Below are 21,173 nucleotides of genomic sequence, written 5' to 3'. Positions count from 1 at the left end.
ATTATTTATTTGTTCTTTTCATCACAGGTGCAATAACTTTTTCAGAGCCACACAGAGATGCCAATCTTGGCAGGGAGTCAAGAATGCTCTTTAAAATGGTATTAATTTGTTTACCAATTTCTTTCCTTAGAGACATCAAAACTGAATTTAGTAGAATGTCATCAAGTATGTTAGCTACTTAATTTGGAAAGCCTGCATATGTAATTGATAGGTGAAGTTGAAAAGCTTAAGATAATGCTGTTTTGACAATGTGGTAGCATATTGTAGGTACTGAGGCAGTGGCTTGTATTAAGTCACTGAAATTTTATTCATGACTAATTGAAGCTCTCATCTGGGGGTGAAATTACTTCGAATTTTTCTTCCAGCTCACCTTGAAAGGCACTCTGAAATGTGTTAGTGGGAGGGCTATGCTGCAGTTGCCCAGGACACTGATGCTGAGATAACTGGCAAGACTTACGGTTTTGTGAAGATGAGTTGTGTGGTTGTTGTGTAGGATGTGGGTTTTTTTGTTTTCTTGGGTTTTTTGCTATCTCTTGTGACTGACAGATAGGAGCAACCAAACAAAAGCAGAACCTAGACCTTTGTTAAATAGAAACAAATGTAACATTGAAGCCATTTTTTTTTTTTTTTAAATAAATATCTAAGCGAGACTTCTTCAGCCTGAATCTCTGCTGCGGTTTCAACAGAGGAAGCTAGACTATAATCATCGCAAATAGAAAATTTCATGGAGACGTTATTAAAAGTTAAAGTGTGATGTTATGTCTCTTGGCAGGTTTTGATCTAATTATAACTCATTGGCTTTGGTCATTAACTGGGGAGGAGGGAGCAGATTGTCACTGAACCTAGTGACTATATGGTCACCAAGGTAGTTTTCAGTCCATTCATGTAACTGTGGCTGTGACAGCTCCTGGGATTGTTCTTAGGAAATAAATAAGACAAGCTTTGGGACTGGCTTTTAAATTATGTCTATGGTATGTGTGAAGATTGGCATATCAGTATCGGTTTGAAAAAGCAATTGCATCAGTGATGAAAAGAATGAAGGAATGACATAATGCATAGGGACCAAAAATGGAGTTGACAGTACAAACCAAGTTTCAGCTAACAAGAGAAACAAGGCGACAGAAATTGTCACGCTAAGTTAGGCCTTAAAATTCTGATTGACTCTTGGGTCTTTGTCGCTAAGTGATAAATAGATGCTGCCGAGAGAGATGAAAACACTGGTTTTATTAATTCAACCCAAAACAAGGGTAATGGTAGCCACTATTTAACAAAGCAGACCCAGTGCAGAGACCAGGTTGGAAAGTACTGAGATCACCAAATCTGTATTCAAGTCATTGAGACCTCATTTGTGTGCTGTAGTTTTTAGGTAAGAAGCAGAGCAGTGTTTTCCTCTCAAGATTTACAGGGAAATGGAAAGAGCTAGCACAGTACTTACATTTAAAAAGGTGAATTTCTTGCAATTATCCATCAGTCCATATGACTTTGTCCATAGAAAAACTCAGAGGAAAGTATTAAGGTGACATAACCAACAGAGAAATTTTCGGCTGATCTAGGTAACTCTCCCAAAGGGTGGAGGCATGGATATGCTGTTCTTTGAAATACTGCATTTCCCCATTACCAAAAATTGCATTTTGGAACTATTGGAATCATTTGCAGGTCTGATTTGGACATTTTTCTGGTTACTGCTTTTATTGTTGACTCCGTTAGGGCTGTAAATTATCTCAAGGGATTATATAATACCATTTATACAAGGCAGGATACAGTCATTCCCTATGGCTTTGTAAAACCTATTATCATGCCTTAGTTTGCTTTTCCCTAAAACGCCCTTGCTTTGCTCAAACTTCCTCTTAAAATTTTAGACATACGATTACTTTTACTTCAGACAAAAGGTGGATCTGGTATTTAAATGTTTTTTTGGGGAAGCCTCTGCAGGAACACTGAGTATGACTGTGCACAAATACTTCTGTCTACAGTATGCAGTATGCATAAAAGGGTAACATCTAGTTTCCACGGCCAATTTAATACTGGAGCATTGGGAAAGAGAGGTTGTAAAGGGGTTGTAATACTCCTTCCCTTTTTTGGTCTCTGGTAATATTAATTTACTGGTAATAGTAATTTACAATTTCCTACTTTTCTACAGAAAAGTAAACTTGATATAGTTGTTACTTTAAAAAGATCTTTGGAAATTGTCCTTCAAATTTTTCTGCCTGAGGTGGGGATAAATAGAGCATTGCATGTTTACTGGGCAGATAAGACCACTGCTTAGGAAACGCTAAAAGCCAGCTATGATAGACTTGTGAATAAAGAACCACTGTAGAAAATACAAACTAGAAATAAATTAAATAACTCAATATTTTATCCTATATTGTAGTAACTCATTAAAGCAGGAGTTCTTACTCTAGGCATACTTGACACTTTGGTGCTGTAAGGCTGGATCAGTGCTGATGTTTAAAAATAATAACTTAACAAGACCTTGCTGTTACATTTCTCTCAGAATCTCTGCTTTACCTTTTTCTTATAGACTTGGCCTAGAAAGAGGTGCAACAGCTAAAGAAGCATTGGATGTAATAGTTGCTCTGTTGGAAGAGCATGGACAAGGTGGAAATTATTATGAAGATGGGAGTTCATGCCATACTTTCCAAAGTGCATTTTTGATTGTGGACAGAAATGAAGCCTGGATACTGGAGACTTCTGGGAAGTACTGGGCAGCAGAAAAAATCACAGGTCAGTTTATCACTCCCAGCAAGCCTCTCTCATTATAAATAGCTGGAAAGAGTTGTCTCGGAAGGATTGGTCTTGAAGTCACTAATTTTAAATAAGTCATTAATGAATGCAAGTGTGTGATTAAATTGCCAATTTGAATCTTCTTTTTTTGTACTACTCTGATTTTTTTTAAATGTTGATTTGCATTAGCTGATGTAACTTGGCATTTTCTGTGAAGCTGGAGATTGTTGTCTTTATACATAAACTATGTAATAATCAGCATGCTAAATTTTTTTTATTTTCTAGATATATTTTCCCAAATTTATTTACTGTTTGAAACCTGTTAAGTATCTTTTTGAGGAGTTAATGCCCAAATTATTACTTACAAATCTAAAATATTATGAGGGAAGGCTAAACATCGATTATTTTCAGAAAAGGGCTTGTGTTAGGTGGTAAATTGAATACACTGATACAGATTCCTTTACTGCAACAGATATAGTCCCCTCATATCCCCATTTCTTAAGTGATAGGGCAAAACAATACTTTGCTGCTCTTTAAGTTGTAAATAGTTTCTTTTTTTTTTGTATGTGTGAAACCAGAACTGCCAAACTAACTTCTAGATTTCACTAGCTTAGTGGATGACCTTCTTTGAAACTTTTCCACCAAATATGGGCTGCCTTAACGTAATGTGATTGCCTAAGGCCTATATTTAATTTATTCTCAGTTACTGGTTTTAATTTTGGTGGGATTTTTATTTTCATAAGAGTAGAGCTTTTTAAAATTTACTGACGTTTGAATCAATTAAGAATTAAGATAATTTAAGAGGACTTTTTTCATTCATGATTTGAGCTGTGACAGATCCATTCAATTCTCTCTTCATTTCCCCTTCACTGGAAGGTAGGAGGTAACAGACAGGGAGAGGAGCAAAGAAGTAACAGCAGACTGTGCAGTGTTGTTTGATGGCCTGTTGTCAGTTCATGTCATCAAATATGAACCAGCTTACCTTAGGAGAGAGTGTTTTCCCAAGCAAAGCTTGCATTTTTAGGATACCTACAAGATGGAAGAAGTCTTCTAGCATGAAAAGATACCAAACATAGAGGAGAGAGGACTGATAATGCTGTCCTGATAAAATCCCAGTTCTGGAAAACAGCTGGCTCCTGAGGTTCCTGGGATTATATAGGACAGCCTGCCTTCTTCTCTGGACCTACCAGACCAATATTTGAAGAACAGTGGGTTTTATGTAGCAGTTTTAGCTGCATCAGCAATACATAACCTTCACGTCCTTCTTCCCAGCAAATAAACTGTTGCCTTCATCTGCTGCTTGCAGCTTTTTGAAATGATGCTGCAGCCCCTGTTCTGATTTTTATGAGCACATTTCTCTTCAGGAGGTCCCTGTGAGCCACAGATAAGTAGTTTCCATCTCCTGCAGCCTGGCGAGGTTGCCAGGAGGAAAAGCTGCTGGCTATGTAAGAACTCTATATTTCATGCTTTGTTCAGGGGGTTCTTTTTTGCAACCATAAATGTGCCTCTTAAGCTTTCAAATGAATGCACAAATGCTGTTAAAATGGGGAAAATGTGTCATTCCCCAGTGTGAAGGCACTTTTTTCCCCTGATTGTCCTCAGAGCTGTTCTGTTCCTAATGTTACTGCTGCAGTACTGCAAAGCTTATAGTAAGTGTTTATCAAGCAACTCTTTGACAGTAATTTAAGGATAAACACTTCAAAATCCTTTCTATTACTGTTCTTTAGTCTGAGTGAAAAAATTTATTTGATTTGATAAAGTTTCTTTTTTTGAGGGGATCAAACCCATGAAGTACTATTTTACATGAGTTATTAAATATTTTAAAGAGCTCTTAAAGGGTGGCTTGCCTAGCTGGATATAATCACAAATATTATCAGTCAAGACAAGAAAACTCCCTGAAAATTATGCTGTTTGAAAGTGTGCATCAGAACAAGCTGTCAGTGACCCTAGTATAAGTCAGAACTGTATGACAGGGACTTTTTTGCAGTCATAAGACATAACTTCCTTAAGTTATTACCCATTATTTAAATTGCATGCGTGAGGCATTACAAAAGTAGGTTTACTTTTATGGAAGACTGTATTAAAAACTTTCACAACTACTGGTTTTGTTTCTGTTTAAGAAAGGTTTTGTGCCAAATTCCAGAATCTGTTTTTTACTTCAGTTTACAGATTTACTTTATCAGCTCTTTCTCTGGCTTCCAATGCATTTTCTTTATTCTCTCTGAGGAATTTCTGCAGCAACCACTGTTAGTCATGCTGTGGATGTATAGATATAAGCACTGCAGTGTTTTTGAGAAAAGGAAGTTAAAAAACCCTTTAATATTCTTTGAAGGCTACTTTTTACTTCATGCTATTTTAAAATGCAATATAAAAAAAATTAATTTACAATAAAACTGTTTTTCTACTGGGAAAGCAGTTGATAAACATTTTCCAAATTCCCAGTTTTGAAGAGTAAGGCAGGTTCATTACATGCAGCTCTGCTGAAATATATTTTGAAATCAAGTCAGACCTCAAGCCCTGTCGTGGCTGTGGAATACACCCTTGGAAAAAAGGTTAGGCAGGTGCCTTTGGCATTTGGATATCGTTATTACTTCATGGTCAGAACATGTGTGGTATGGATTGTGAAACTGGCATTCTGACTAAATCCTGCTATTAATCACAAGGCGGTGTCAGTGTCTCAGTAGGGCTCAGAGAACTGAGCTCTGCAACCTGCAGTGACAGGTAATTCTGTGTATATGTAGTTGTGTAGTTACACAGTCATGCCAAGCATACATCCTAACCAATGGTTTAATTTGTTTCCTAATTGAAATGACATTTTCCTTCCAGCTTCTTACAGAAAAACTGCATTAATGCTCCTTTTTTACATGTGGCCTTTCTGCAGAGGGGGTGAAATGCATTTGCAATCAGCTTTCATTAACTACAAAAATTGATGCTGAGCATCCTGAACTAAGGAATTATGTGAAAAGTCAAGGCTGGTGGAACGGAGACTCAGACTTCAATTTTTCTGAAGTGTTCTCTCTTGCTGATGACCATATAGCCTGTTGTTCTGGCAAGGAGAGCCTAGAAAAGCAAGGTGGTAAGTGTTGAACCATCTTTCTGTATGGGCAGTGGGATTTTTAGTCACTATTGCCTTTTTTTCAGGAATTCTGTCCAGAACTGCATGTGACTGAGAATATCTCTACATGTAAACCACGCAGAAGAGAAATTCAGAGCTAAAGGCTGTCTTTAAACTTGCCACAATTTAGGATGAAGCCCTTAATGTCCCCCTCAAGGTTTCAAAACAGCATTGCAATTATAAAATAACTTTCTTCACTGTTGTTCTGGTGTGCATGATGTGCTGTGCTTTGCTCTAATTATAGTGGCTCACCTAATACTAAAATTACAGTATTTAAAAAATGGCTTTGCATATGAAAGACTGAGCCCAGTGGAATCTACATTTTGGGAGATTAGCTTAGGCTTTTGGGAAAGGATGAACATCACAGTTTAAGGAAGAGCAATGCTAGTCAGTTGGAAACTGAAGTCCCTTTTTCATTCTTGAGCTGAACAAAGTTACTAGAAGTGACAATGTGCCAATTCCCTGCAGTCAAAGGAAGGGTTTATTTCCAGACCCGAATTTATTACTGACCTCAGTTCACTGCAGCTAGCCAAAATACCTCTTAAATAACCGACCTGCCGCAGTGCATGGCTGACATATATCTGCTCTTTCATGTGTGAAAAATAGCAAAAATTATCATTTTCTAAAAAACCCTTTTCTGCAGATGTGAATTTACTAGATGGTTGGCATCTTTGCATGTTGACAAACATCAAGAAGAGTGCAGATGTGAGATATTTATTGTAATGCAGAATTCCTACTAAGGCTGTAGAATTACAGGTAGCATGTTTTGTGTCTGAGGCAGACACAGTAACTCTGAAGGACTATAGGTAAAAGATATTACTAAACCTGGATTATAGCATTAAAAACCCTTAGGGCTCCTACAGACAGATGGCTATGGCTGCAGATCTTGCAGACTGCTGATTCATTCCATGTCTTCTGGAGTATTGAGGCACCTGCGCATCTGCGTCAGTGCAGGGTTTGAGGAGTTATGGGGGAGGAAGCTCTACCTGCCAAAGGGATAATGTGGGAAAATGTGGCGTTGCCATGGGGGGAAAGCTGTGATAAGACATGGGCGGGAAATAGAATGAGAACAGGAGATTCTTGTAGACAGTGGTTTGGAGAAAAATCTCAGTTGTCTAGGTCTGCTGCTGTAACATTTTGTGAATGCAGGATGATGTTTCAAAATTTTGACTGAGAACTAATGGAAATAGATGAGAAGTGGGAGATCAGGGTGCTCCCATTCTGCCCGGGCTTGGGTAGAGGAAAATGGGAGTTTTATTTAAGTAGTCTGTTCATAGTGACTGCTAAAGTAGTATTTTGGACATGATGGCCTGCTTCCTGAAAAAATACCTTTTTAATGACATTTCTCTCTACCTAGCAACTGTAATATCTAATGCTCTCTTCCTACTGTTCTCTTTTGCTAAGTAGGCAAGTTCATTCTGCATGTATACTGTTTAAGTAGAAGCTATTAACTGGGATTTGTGACGTGCCCATGCCAAGCATCAGTGGCTATCGCAGGCCAAAGCCCATTCAGGCTAAAATCCTTACCTGGGGTCCAAGCTGTTGAACACTCAGGAATTTTTATCCCCCCTCATATAGGTGACGTTTCTGCACAAGCTATGATTGATGTCCTGCGTGACAAGGATAGTGGTGTCTGTGTGGACTCTGAATCTTTCCTTACTACAGCTAGCATAGTGTCTGTTCTGCCTCAGGACCCTAGTTTTCCCTGTATTCATTACTTCACTGGCACGCCAGACCCTTCAAGGTAAGCCACAGCGTTTGGGTCCCTGGGGTGCAGAGCAGATGATGGGTTGAAAGATAATAAACAAACCCTGCAACCTAAATTGGAACATGTTTCAAGAGCACCTTCTAACCAGAAATGCAGTCAGTAGTTATTGGTGTGCAGTCTGACAGTCCTGCGTTGCTGAACTGCATCTTGCTGCAATTCTAAATGGACACCACTGGGTTGAAAGACTGGATCTAGAACTTTGCCTGAATTCAGAACTTCTAAGGTAAACGCAGTTTAGGGAGGACCCAGGAATTACAAACTATTCCAGTGTATTTGCTTTCCAGTAAGAAGGTTGTTAAAATGATGTGATCATGGACCATTTTAGTCACCTCTCTTGAGAGATGGGTGCAAGACTGAAACAAAGTGTCTTAACTAGGAAAGAGGGCTTGTGTATTTTAGGTAGCCTCTTATGTCATCAAAATGTTAACACAGCCAAACATCTGTAAGTTCCTGGTGTCCCAACCGTGTTTTTAATTAGAGGGACAATTTCCAGATGGTTTACATAGTGTCCTCTCTTGCTGAAAGCAGCAGAGGAGAAAAAAGAACTCATGGGTCAGATCATCAAAGAAATAATTAGTTACCTTCTGCTTTAAACAGAATCCACCTGGGATTCACAGAAATGAAACTAAACCACTTGCAGTTATTCAGGAGATCTGCCACTTGCATGGAGGTGAAGAACTTATGGAGAGAAGAAAATGATGCCCTTGAACAGCTGACAGGCATTCCTATAGGAGGAGCAGTAGTAAGCATTAGGTTCTGCTGAAGTCTATGGAAGTCATGCATGCCAAAGGGAATTTTCACCCCCCTTTCATTATGCAACTCAAACAATCAGGGTTAAGTGTGAAGTTTGAGCTTGCTTACCGAAACTTTTCTTTGACCTGATGTAAATCTTTTGTGATAAAAAGGAACAAGGCTTCAGATTGTTTTGGTGGGATTTCTGTCTCTTTAAATGTGGAAAGCCTAGCTTAAAAGTCTTGTTAAGACTCCTTTCTTGCTCTTTTTTACACTCTAAATGCATTAAAAAAGCATTATTTAAATGCAGCTAGTGAGTCACATAAACTCTTAGTCAGCAAGGCTTTGTGACAGCAATGGAAGGGTAGCAGCAGTGAACCTGCTGACTGTATATGCAGGCAGTGGTTATTAATCTTGTGTTGCAGAAGTCTTGCACTTCTGGCAGGTTCTTCACTGCAGAATGCAGGGTGTTTTTTTGTTCTGTATCTAAAGGGAAGGAAGGCAGTTTTTCCAGGCACTTACCAATATCTACTCTCAGCTTCTCAGGAATTAAGATCCTGTGTGGGCGGGGCTTTCTCTTCTGTCCCTCTCTATGTGTGGAGTTCAGGTCCAAACTCAGTGTAGAAGTTGTTTGAGAAGTGTCATAATATTGGTTTCCGTGTCTCTCCCCACCTCTTGAAATAAAATTCCAAAGTGCTGCCAGTTATATGCTAAATCCTCTGATACTGAGCAAGATATATAATCTTCCCTCCTCCACACAAGTGTGTATTTGTGATTTTAGTAAAAATTAAATCCGGAATAAGAAGGAGAGATGGTAATGTGAACAGATAAGAAAAACTGGTGTGAGGCTGAATGTTGAGATTTAAAAAAAAAATGGAGAGGAAAATCAGTGGCAGAACTGGCATGGAAGACATTAGAGTAGCCAATAGGTAAAAAAGGGTGATAAGGTTTTCAATAATTGGCAAACCCATTCTTTTAAAGCACATAGATTTATTTTTCTTGTTACCAGTACCAACTCTCTAACCTCATCCATGCCTAGTGTAGATGAATTATCTATGCTGCTCTGTATGTCATGTTTTAAAATAGCCTGGTGAGTATTTCAATAACATGTGAAATCTCTCTTATTACTGCAAGCAGTAATTCTCATTTCTTTCAGGTCCATATTTAAACCCTTTATTTTTGTTGATGATGTAAAATTAGTACCAAAAGTACAGTCTCCTTCTTTTGGCAATGATGATCCTGCTAAAAAGATACCTCGATTCCAGGAGAAACCTGATCGTAGGCATGAATTATACAAGGCACATGAATGGGCCCGATCTCTCCTGGAGAATGATCAGGTAAGACCTGTGGGACCTGGAATTAAAGAATTGAAGTAAATGTAAATTCTTAACTCCATAATTTAAATCAAAGGCAATCACTGAAAAACATTCTCTGAATATTCTTAGAATCCTTGCAAGTTTAACTTGAATAATGACGCCCTCTGAAGGACAAACTATTCGGCATAATTTTTTTTGTTATCCAGTGAGTGTTGTTCTGCTCCATTATTTTTACAAAATGAAAAGTCAAACTGACAAGCTTATTAGTGCATATTGTCTTTTTAGTGATTAGGACACTGGATGCTAGTGCAACATGGTATCAAAATTAGGATGGTGGCAGGAGTGTTGTAATTTAAATTATATGATGGATTAAGAACTACATAGTTTGGAAAGGTGTTTTTCATGAAGGAATAATTTGCATGTGACAGTTTTGCAAGTCTTGCAGTTTTGCAATTTTTAAAAATTAACTGAAAATGCCATGTGAGAAGAAACACCACTTTCCAATGTCATGCAATAAATACCCGAGGGCTAAAAACATTCCATTGTAAAGTCTAAAGTGTTGAAGACCTCTTACAGAAATAGATTTTGGAATAAATAAAGGCAGGAAGGGGATTGTTCTGTATAGCTTTTCCAACTGGTTGAGATACAACTTTTGATGTCATTGGGCAGGTAGTTCAATAACTTCTTTGACATTTGGAATTACAACTCCACCAGTAGACTGGATAAGTGGTTATAAGAAAGTAGAAGAGGGGGAGATATCACCAGGACATGCCAGTCATGCTTTTGTTGGTATTTCAGGCAATTTGTGGAACACCTTCACATAGTTGTGTTATACTTCCATAGAAGACTTGCTTTCTGCAGTTTTCCTCTGTGTGTATTTGCATGGGTCATTCTTGCTAAGATAATAACAGCATTCATACTTATCAATGACTGATTAAGGAAACTATGATTACCTTTTCTAGTACAAACTTTATTTAAATGCAGTTTTGGCAAGATGCCATTTTTAATCCCTTGGGATGGTGTAATTTAAAATCTGTGGCCTCTGTGGTAACACTGACTCAATGTGCAGCTGACTCTCGTACCATTATGCAAGATGCTGATTTAGTGAAGACCTAGAAGAGGCATCTTAGCTTTTTGTGAACTCTTGCCTGTTAAAGTCCCCAGAGCATGACACCAATAGTTGTGGTAGAGAAGGAAATGTAGTTTCTAGTCAGGCTTCATGCTATAAAAGCTGCTCACCTGCGAGTCTAAACCTTAGCTGAGGTGCTCTGCTCTTTCTGGACAAAATGCTGGTATAAATCCTGGAAAGCTCAGAACCATCACTCAGTTAGAATAACTTTTTTTTTTTTTTCTGGAATTCAACTTCGAAAGCTGCAAGCAAAACAAACAGCACTTCTCCATTAAAAAAAAAAAAAAAAAAAAGAGGAAAATATAGAATTTAAATAATATCTGGATAAAACAAAATGATACCTTTTCCAGGAGTGAATTTTCTTGAAACATGAATTTCCTAGAAACATGGAGAGCAGTAAGTCAGAATGGTACATAAAGCCTTCCCTGGGATGTCTTGATACTGTTACATGACACATCATTTCATATCTATTCATCATTGTGCAGATGTTGATTTCAGGGATACACATATAAATACCACCATCTGTACAATTCTTAGGGCTTCTAGACTTCTCATGTAGTTCTGTTTGTGGGTTTACAGGCTTAAGAATTTGCTTTACCTCTTTGTCATATGTACAACAAGCATTGTACCATTTTCCTCTATCCATCTTACACCATGCTCCTCCTTTGATTTAAACTTAGCAACTCCTTCTTTGTCATTTTTCTTAATGCACAAAGTGTCCAGCACTGTTCCTTTTAGTCTTTGGGCATCCAAAAAAGCTAATAATAGAAACAGTTTGTACTTAAAAAGGCTTTCTTATTTTTAAAAATATTTGAAAATACCTCCGTAACAGAAGAGAGCAACAAAATGCTTTAATGAACCTGTTTGCTGGTTAATTGAGTTTGGTTGTTTCATGTCTTTAGGATAAAGGTCAGAAACTGATGAGGATTATGTTAGACCTTGAAAAACAAGGTTTAGAAGCAATGGAAGATATACTTTCTCGTACAGAGATTCTGGATCCTGCTGAAGTAGTGGATCTTTTCTATGACTGTGTTGACACAGAACTAAAGTTCTTCAAATAAAGTAAGCAAACATTTTAATTCTTCAGATACTAAGTTTTTGGTACCAGAGAAATATTGGATCCAATTTTGCATTTCCTCCTTCTCTTTTATATTAATCTAAGGGTGTTCAGAATCGGGTCCAAAGCCACCTTTCTAGCTGCTCCAATTGTCTCCTAAGTCCCTTTTCCCTATGCTGCATTGCAGACAACTGTTTTTTCAATTTCACTCTTGCTTGGAATGGATCTTCAACAAATTTTATCTCATTTCAGCTATGGTGGCTATTGTTAACCTATTCACTGGAAGACTGCAATGTTCTTCAAGCCTTGAAAGAAAGTCTTCACACTTGTGAATTTGCAGGAAAAAAACATTTCTAGAGGAAAAAATGTTACTTGCTAGCTGTATCCGGTTAACAAATTGCTTTCCTTTGTCCAATCTTGTGGTGTTTCTGTTTGTGTATGTATATAGTGAAAGGAGAAAGTCACTGACTGGTCCAATTACTGTGTGCATGCTGGCTAATTTAGTACAGAATGTTTAAATGTGTATGTTGGGCAACCAATTAAAGCAAAGATTAACTTCATCGGGCTAACTTCCATATAATTTTTGAAAGCAATCTGTTTTTCCCTCCGTTGCTCAGGACTAGGCTTGCCGCAAAGCTGACTTGCATTTTTCTCTTCTTGCTAATTCATACAGAAAATGGTGGAGTTGAAATCCTGGTTTTGCAGGCAGGCAGGAGGGTAAGTCCTGGCTCTCGACCTTGTGCTGGCCTCAAATGGACATATCTGAGTACAGCACCTGACATAATGCCTGTACAAATTATCAGAATCAAGTCCCCCAGGTTAAGTTTTGCCTTCACTTAGCTTAGGGCACCTGGCTGCTGCCCTAATACCGAGTTCTGAAATGCAGAGCCAGCCTGGATGCCAAGACATCTACACATATTCTATTGGCTCCTAAGATGTAATTAATAAGGTGTTGAATTTATATGCAAGCTACAAATTTGGAATGTTTTGTAGGAATAGATGATAGGCATTGATCAATACTGGGCTGTTCTCCATCTTTCTGCTTTTGTACTGCTGAACAGTTCCTGGTTATCTCTGTGGTGAGATACATGGCTGATGAATCCATGTAAGTACCAGTGAGTTACTGGTAGGTGTGGCAATCCAACTGGTTAGTCTTAGAAATGGCTGTCTTATGCTTCCTTACATTAAGTGCAGTTCTGCAGCATGCCTCCCTTCCTCGACAGTCCTACAGGCAGACCTGCTTTTCATGTATTTTCTTCTTGTGGAAGTGAAATAGGGCAAACACTTTGAGAATTAAACCAGTAAACGCTGCTTCCCGTGTCTGATGAAGATGTTTGGGTTTTTGTTTAAACAGGAGGTTCAGACAAGTCCATGTCTTTAATAATTGGAAGTTAAAATCCTTCACTGTTCAGGAAAGTGGATGCTGAAGAACCATGGACTTCTGTATTGAGGAAGCAAAAGCTCCTTAGAAGGCAGCAACACCTCAACTTGAAACTGTAAGAGTTGTGCATCAGGGAAGCAGTCATTACCATATTGGTGCACTGCATTCTCAGGATTTTTTAAATGAAATTGTTCTATTCAGACTCATTACTTTGATATTGCCTTATATGACAACTAGCAATTGGACAAGAAAACACTGGCCTTTTTGCTTGCAGAAAACAAGCATGATGATATTTTTTCTTAAGTCCTACCCACTAATCTCCCATTCACAATACAGTCCTCCCATGCTCTCTATTACAGGACCAACTCCTGTGCCTGGTTATTCTGAAAGTGGAGACAAGGGGAAGAGAAAATTCACAAGTAAACCCTGAAACTTAGCTGCTCTCTGCCATAGCCAGGATAGGGACTGACTACAAGGAGCACACTTCATTTTAGAGAGTACTGTGCTGGATGAAACTCTCTGAAAGAGAAGTGTGCTTTTGCCAGCTGCCCGTAAGTAAAGTAAATGGATTTCCCATGGAATCACTTCTGGAATGAAAGGATACTTTGAATAAAAATATTCCTAATCAGAGTACACTTAACACACACCACGGTGAATTTTAAAGCTGCCTCTGCTTCTGTGAGTTGTTGCATCCAGTTGTTGGTGGATATTGTGAACAAGGGGAGAACAGGGATAAAATGACTGCCCCAATCAGACGGTCACTTCAGACAGCTATTTTGCACAACTTGGATTTCTGATGTTTGAGAGTTGGGAGGGAGGCAAGATGAAAGGTGTTCCTACTAAAAACGTAATATATCTTATTTGCCTGTTTTTTTAAGACAGAAGAAGCTGACATTTGCACTTACATTGTTGTGGGAGTTTATGTCCTTGGAAGTGCTGATATGACAGAACTAATAAACTGTTTGGAGCACAGAGATCCAGGTAGTAATCTTCTAATACTGTATTGCTTTTGCTTCAGTGATGTAGGGTTTTTAAAAAAAATATACTGTGTTACAGCAACATAGCAGGGTGCAATCATGAAAAACCAGAGCAACCCCACGGCCTTACAATTTGAGTGGTCTTGAGCACAGCTGTGGCTCAATAGGACGTGTGGGACCAATTGCTGTAGGGTGACAGTCAGCTGTGATTCTTTACCTCCAGGTAAGAGCAACTCCAGAAGCTTCAATGGATCTTGAATGATAAAAATATGGAAATAGCATTTCACCAGTGCTTGCAAATATGCACAGGATTTCTGATGTAATCCCTGAAAGATGTTGCTTGTTTCTAGAATACCTGAAGCATAATACAAAAGGAGTAAAGTTTTTTTCTCCTTTAAATATCTTCTGGCAGATAGTCTAGCATTAAATAGTTTTCAAATCCTTATGAAGTTACTACAGAGCAGTACACAAGTTTCAAAACAAATGAGAACCAACAAAACATCACCTTTAATAGTACTATAACAAAATAGTCTTTAAAGCACTCTTAAACTTTTCCAGTTGTTTGAGAAGCAATGTATATGCAGACCCCTGCTTATTACTAAATTCATGCATATTTATCAAGTAACTACAACAATGACAGTGACAGTATTGGTCAAAGAATCACTAATTTTTTTTTTCAATTCCCATGATGTACAGCAGGTTATCATAATAGGCTAGAAAACGGCTAATGCTGCTTTCTTAGAGTCTTACAGGTGAAGTTAATTTTTACTTTTTACTCTTACACTGTCTCACACCATGAACCTATGTGTGTGGAAATAAAGTTACAACACAACCGAGCTGCTACAAGAGAGATATATAAAGCTGCAGTTACCTGTCTTTTCCATTATCTGTGATCTATAACATTATTACAGCTGTAACTGAGGGGAATTGGTGGCAATTACATAAATTATTGCCATAACTGCAAATAACCTGGCTCTTGGCACCAGACTCATCCTGGAACAGCAGCGTCCTTTGTCAAGTTGGTGAATCATGGAATCATTTTAAGTTGGAAAAGAACTTTGAGATCATCGAGTCCAGCTGTTAACCCAGCACTGCCAAATCCACCACTAAACCTTGTCCTCAAGTGCCACATCTACACATCTTTTAAATACCTCCACATATTTAAGTGGTGACTCCACCACTTCCCTGGGAAGCCTGTTCCAATGCCTTATCACCCTTTCGGTGAAGTAGTTTTTCCTAACATCCAATCTAAACCTCCCCTGGCACAGCTTGAGGCCATTTCCTCTTGTCCTGTCCTGGGAGATGTGACTGACCCCCAGTATCACTACAGCCTCCTTTCAGGTTATAGCAATAAGGTCTTCCCTGAGCCTCAAGTCAAGATACTATTGGCCTTCTTGGCCACCTGGGCACACTGCTGGCTCATGTTCAGCCAGCTCTCAACGAGCATCCCCTGGTCCTTTAGTGCCAGGCAGCTTTCCAGCCACTCTGCTCCAAGCCTGTAGTGTTGCATGGCATTATTGTGACCCAGGTGCAGGAACTCAGAAAAGCTGTAGAAGGGGGAATCAAGTGTTTGAGGCTGAAAGGGATGGCTGGAGGTCATCCTGTCCAACCCCCTTGGCTCTAGCAGCGTCAGCTAGTGCCAGTTGCCCAGGACCAAGTACAGATGGTTTTTGAGTATATATATATATATTTATCTTTAAGAATTTAGGCTCTACAATGTCACTGGGTAACCTGTGCCAGTGCTCAGTCACCTTCATAATCAAAAAATGTTTCCTGATGTTCAGACAGAGCCTCCTCTGTTGCAGTTGGTGCCCATTGCCTCTGGTCCTGTCACTGGGCATCACTGAAAAGAAACTGGCTCCATCTTTAAACCCTCCTTTCAGGTATTTATACACATTGAAGAGTTCCCCTCTGAGCCTTCTCTTTTCTAGGCTGAACTGCCCCAGCTTTCTCAGCCTTTCCTCATGGGAGAGATGCTCCAGTCCTTTTATCACCTTTGCAGCCCTTTGTAGGACTCTCACTAGTATGGCCATGTCTCCCTTGCACTGGTGAGCCCAGAAGTTGGACACAGCACTCCAGATGTGGCCTCACCAGTGCTGAGTGGAGTGGAAGGATCAACTCCCTCAACCTGGCACCACTCCTCCTAATGCAGTGAAATGCACAGGAAGAGTAACTCTTGTGAGAAACACACATCTTAGGACCAGATCTGAACATCTGTGATCCAAGGGCCTTAGCCCTGGCTGAATATTAAAAGCAGAAGATCAAGTCTTGTCTGCTGCTAGGTTGTTACTTTTCCCAACCAACTGTATTCAAGACAACCACTTTGGGGACTGCTTGTTCCACATGATGTGCTTTGGACAATGAATCCTCACTGTGGGTGAACAACAGTAGTTCTAGTTGCCTGTTTAAAATGTGGGTTTTGGACCTCTCATCCAAAGGCCTTGTAATTGCTCGGTAAAGGAAATCTCTCACAGAAATGTGACAGTAAATATCCACTTTGCTAGCAGGAAAAGACAGGACACGTGCCCTGACATACATACATTGTGGCATATGTATTCACACATACCTTTTTTTTTTTTTTTTTTTTTTGCTTACAATATAGCAACTTTCTTTTCCTCTACTTTGGAGAAGTTCTATCATCTTTGTCAAGTCCAGGACCACCCTACTCAGGCTGGTCTTCTTCAGACACTATCCTATAAGGATCTGTAATCAGTAGGAGGTAGGCTCAACAGCAGCCACAGCTCCTTGTCATCTCCTCTTCGTGCTTGATGAGAGAAGGATTGTGGGCCCATCCCTTCATGACAGTGACATCCTGCTGCAGTCTGAGGATAGGCAGAAGGAACATAAAAACAGACTAAAGGTAGAACATTAGTTTGACAGTTGATTGAAAAAATGTCTGAATAATAACTGGAGAATTCCCAAAATACTTAAAAATTATGATGAAAGGGGAAAAAAGAAATACAGGCATGTAATGCAAAACATTATGAGATAACACTGTCAACATGATAAGAATGAGAATTGTTTCAACACTACAAAGAATTTAAATTTTATGCTGCTTTGCTTAAAAAATATCCACCTATTTACAATAATTTAAAAGCCTGTACTAACATTCTTGTAGTATATAGGCCAGCTAAAATGGTATCATTTACACAATTTTTCCAGTTTATAGAAATGTTTACATTGCAGTACATGTGATTCAAATACAATCGCTATCACTGCAGTGGGGACCCCTTCTGTTTTATATATTATCTTGATGTTCTTTTTTAATACTCTTCCAGAGAGCACGAGTAGACTCTTCTCATCTCACGTGTGTTCTTAATGGAGGATTTTTAGAAGGATCTGTAAATAGATAGAACGGATTTAAACAGAGAAGATAAGATATATTTTTTAATAGGTGTTTTGGATGCAGTTATACATCAGGAATGCTGCATTTATCGGCTACCCCAATGTGATATCTACCTATCATCTATCTATTTATCTATATATATACAGACACAAACATAATGCTCATGCTCTGTAACCCTTCAGTAAAAAGTCTTTGATCAGATCATACATCAGACAGTTTAGACTGACTGAGGATGTCAAGTCATGCAAAATACCTTAGCAGGGAAACAAATGATAGGTTAATTAAGAGGTGGAGATAAATAGTTGATCTAATAATACAGAAGACTGGGGTTTATAAAAAGCAGAATATGGGCATGAGATCTTTCAGCATCTTCAACTACCCATTGTCAAAGCTGGATAGGTGAACTTCTGCTCTTACAACAGTGACCTGGTACCATGTTTCTAAGTTATAGGGGGAGAAGTAAAAAAGAAGGTTTAGCCATTTATCACTTTCCTGACGAGGTTCAGGTATTAAGTCCCTTTGTTACTCAGGTGTGTAAAACACCATGTATAGGATTTAAATCAAAACACATGATGGAAGACATGGAATCGAGTCACTTTGTTTTTGTGATTTCACAAGTTAATGAACCAAAACTCCAACTCAGTAGATGGCCAAGTCTGTTTTACAGCATCACTGTAACATCAAGGGCTTTGCAAATTCAGCAGTCTAAAAAATAGAGGCTGCCTGTCCAGCCACATTTTATTTTTAGCTACTAAGTCTTTAAAGTAATTAATTAAGTGCTTTTCGTTATATCTGTGGTCCCTGCTGCCACTGTGACAAATCCCATTTCTCTCTGTGCCTATGCTAGCAGCCCAGTTACTTTAATGCTGGTTCTGTTCTTTATTTTCCCTCCCCATTTTTAATCCTCTTTCTTGATAATTATTGTATCTTTTCATGTTTACACACTTACCTCTAGCTATCTTGCTGGGATATATTTTCTGAAACGGCTTGAATTCATCAGGTGGGGGAAAATCTTCCACAGAATGGAAAGTAAATTTAGACTCAAAGTCATCTGGAAAGTTTCAGGGAAGTAAACATTAGTTGCTCTTAGAAAGAAACTTTAAAAAACAAACAAACAACAAAACTCAACAATGTTGCTGCAAGTAATTTCAATTAAAAATGCTGACTTGTTTTCTCCTGGAACTGATAGTGGCTTATTCCATATAAAACATCTTGATGAGTACTTCTGTGAGCCATCCAGATTTTCTGCCTTAATTGCAGTCACTGCCTGCTACTAAAACTGAAGTTAAGCTTCTGTCTTCTGTTCCAGTTTTGTGCATTGATGGTATTGCGGTAATAGAGATATTCCTTGGTGGGTTTTAAGCCACTTAGCTATAAACAAGAATGAACAGCCAATTCATCAGACCACAAAAAAAAGTCTTAGTGGTCTTTGCTCTGTAGGATTGAAGCTACTAAACGTCCACGATCTGGTTTTAAGAACAGTAATATAAGCACACTGCAGGAACTTTTCATATTCTTAAATAATTTTGCAAGAGTTATATGCTTTTCTTTTCTACTGACTGATTCAAACCCTTTGTGAAAAAGCCTTAATTTTCTATGATTGTATAAGGTTGTACAAGAATGTTTTTATTACACAACCCTGTTATTGCTAGGAGAAAGTCTCAAGCTTTTGAGGTGTGAGACACACACAGGCTTTTTTACTAAAATTATTAACTAAGGCTAAGAGATCTAATTTAGATGATATTACCAAGGATGTGCATATTTCCATTTTTGAGTGGTGAGTAGGGGTCATGAGCTGTAGCCCAGGTTGAGACTCCAGACTTGCTCGTGAGTTCAGTTGTTGGGGATCTTGCTGGTGGCTGTGGGGGTGTGACCAGCTTCCCAGCACCGGTTCCTTAAAAAGAAGCAGGAAAACAGTACATAAACATCATCATGGCTTACACCTGACAGTAAACTTTGCAAAAAGTGGAGGGAGTGTTGAAGGAATGCAGTATTTGGGGCAAACACACCCAGCTTCAGAGCTGCTGTTTGTCAAGCCTGCCCATGGATTTATAGCATTAAGTATTAAATTTAAGTCACTATTGGAGTTGGCTCGGGCTTTCCATTTCTAGTTCTAGAGAAAGTGTCACATTCTGAAGTGTGGTTTTGTCCCAGTCTGGACAAAAGAACAAGCAGTTTCTTTAAGAAAAGAAAATCAACAAAACAACAAAACTAGATGGTTTGTCAAAAAGAAAATAATTTCCTGACACTTTGGCACTTATGCAGTGGAATTACCATTAGGCTTGTGCATTTCACTGAGGAGTTGCAAGTGCTGTTGAAGTTTACATTGAGGCAAACCTATGACCAGAACTGTGTAAGAGGGAGGGAGCCCTAGGCCTCCAAATTAGCAGCCTTTCAAAACTGCTTCTTCTTCTAGACAAGCCAGGGAAAGGCAGGATAATTTTATGGAAACTGCAAAAGTTGAACCACCATGAGAAATAGGCATCTTGATGAAGTAATAGTCCATCAGACAGTTCTGAGCAGCATTAATCACCATCACAGAGCACCTGATCTGCTGTACTTACACGGCCTTTCCCGTGGCTCTCAATGGAACCAGTAATCTTTCTCCTGACATGTGGCTGCTAAAATACAGGGTACAGAACATTCTCTTCAAAGGTTCCTTATTAAGTAGCTATCTCCATTTCTCAAACCCACACAGATCTAGACTCATCTTTTTTATCATCTTCATGACATCAGAGAAATCCAGTAACAGTTCCTTCTACCATCCGCTCAAGGAAACACTGGCTAATACCCCACTTCTTATCTAATAAGAGAAACCTTTGGCCCTTCCACTTTCATCGTGGGAACAGCAGGGCTGCATCCAGATTTGGTTTTGCTCATCTATGGCTGTAGCTGCCCCATTTTTGTTTAATTATCTCTTATAAATCTTCCCATCAATTGCCAATATTGCTCCTGCATGGGTACACAGCTGTAGAGGGATGTCCTGGGTTAGCTGGCACATGAGCAGCTGTCATCCTGGCACACACCGTGGTGTGTACTGTGCTGCCGTACCTGAGCCTATCATATCAGGATACCACTCATGTGGCTGGAGACACAACAAAAGCAAGAAGCAACTCAGTGGTTCTAAAACTTCGGATCAGTATGTCACTTCCAAGAATTGCAGATTGAATTATAAGACGTGAGTGCCCAGTGCTAAGAACAGCCTGACAGCTCAAAAAGCCTGATGTTTTGGGTGTTCATGACACGCCGTGTAACCTACAGGTATTCCTCCCATGTGTGCTCTTCACTCCCACCCCGCCGAGCCCTCCAGTCACCAGTGCCATGGTTTGGGATGATAGATGATCTAGTTCTTCAAGGTCCCCTTCCAACACGAACCGCTGTGTGATTTCTCCCAGTTTTGCCAAAGGGAGCAAAAAGCCTCCCTCCTTCTGACTTGCTGCTCTCACCTGCACCTCGGCCAGGTCTCTTCTTCCTGGTCTCTGCCGCGGCTGCGGGCTGAGGCTGGCCGGGGGTGGGTGGGAGCGGCAGCGACTGGATGCTGCTTGGCTTGTGGAACTGTGACAGCAGGTGGGGAGACTTGGGGGGCAGCGGAGGGGGCACGTCAGCACCGCCAAAGGCTGCGGAGGGG

The 21,173-nt window shown here is 39.4% G+C and overlaps 2 protein-coding genes across 3 annotated transcripts in view; one reads left to right on the top strand and one right to left on the bottom strand.

Annotated features, from left to right (window-relative positions):
- Nucleotides 1–14,196, top strand: part of SCRN1 (secernin 1) — a 40,166-nt gene extending 25,970 nt beyond the window's left edge. For both annotated transcript variants that reach the window (XM_027880062.1, XM_027880063.1), the window contains exons 4-9: nucleotides 2,522–2,724; nucleotides 5,606–5,800; nucleotides 7,418–7,583; nucleotides 9,496–9,676; nucleotides 11,687–11,846; nucleotides 12,094–14,196. In XM_027880062.1, the coding sequence (XP_027735863.1) occupies nucleotides 2,522–2,724; nucleotides 5,606–5,800; nucleotides 7,418–7,583; nucleotides 9,496–9,676; nucleotides 11,687–11,845 (904 nt within the window). In that variant the 3' untranslated portion in view covers nucleotide 11,846; nucleotides 12,094–14,196. The remainder of the gene's footprint in view (nucleotides 1–2,521; nucleotides 2,725–5,605; nucleotides 5,801–7,417; nucleotides 7,584–9,495; nucleotides 9,677–11,686; nucleotides 11,847–12,093) is intronic.
- Nucleotides 14,197–16,766: 2,570 nt separating this feature from the next.
- The window catches only part of WIPF3 (WAS/WASL interacting protein family member 3), a 10,539-nt gene continuing 6,132 nt past the window's right edge, over nucleotides 16,767–21,173 (bottom strand). The window contains exons 5-8 of the mRNA XM_027880048.1: nucleotides 20,992–21,171; nucleotides 19,293–19,439; nucleotides 18,495–18,596; nucleotides 16,767–17,538 (exon numbers count right to left, since the gene is read on the bottom strand). Of these exons, the coding sequence (XP_027735849.1) occupies nucleotides 17,498–17,538; nucleotides 18,495–18,596; nucleotides 19,293–19,439; nucleotides 20,992–21,171 (470 nt within the window). The 3' untranslated portion in view covers nucleotides 16,767–17,497. The remainder of the gene's footprint in view (nucleotides 17,539–18,494; nucleotides 18,597–19,292; nucleotides 19,440–20,991; nucleotides 21,172–21,173) is intronic.

Source organism: Empidonax traillii, unplaced genomic scaffold (assembly GCF_003031625.1).
Source record: "Empidonax traillii isolate 1590-97213 ecotype Southwest subspecies unplaced genomic scaffold, ASM303162v1 scaffold64:size1360303, whole genome shotgun sequence".
Lineage (NCBI taxonomy): Eukaryota > Metazoa > Chordata > Aves > Passeriformes > Tyrannidae > Empidonax > Empidonax traillii.
The sequence above is the reverse complement of the archived record's forward strand: the minus strand, read 5'-3'. Positions and strand labels throughout refer to the sequence as shown.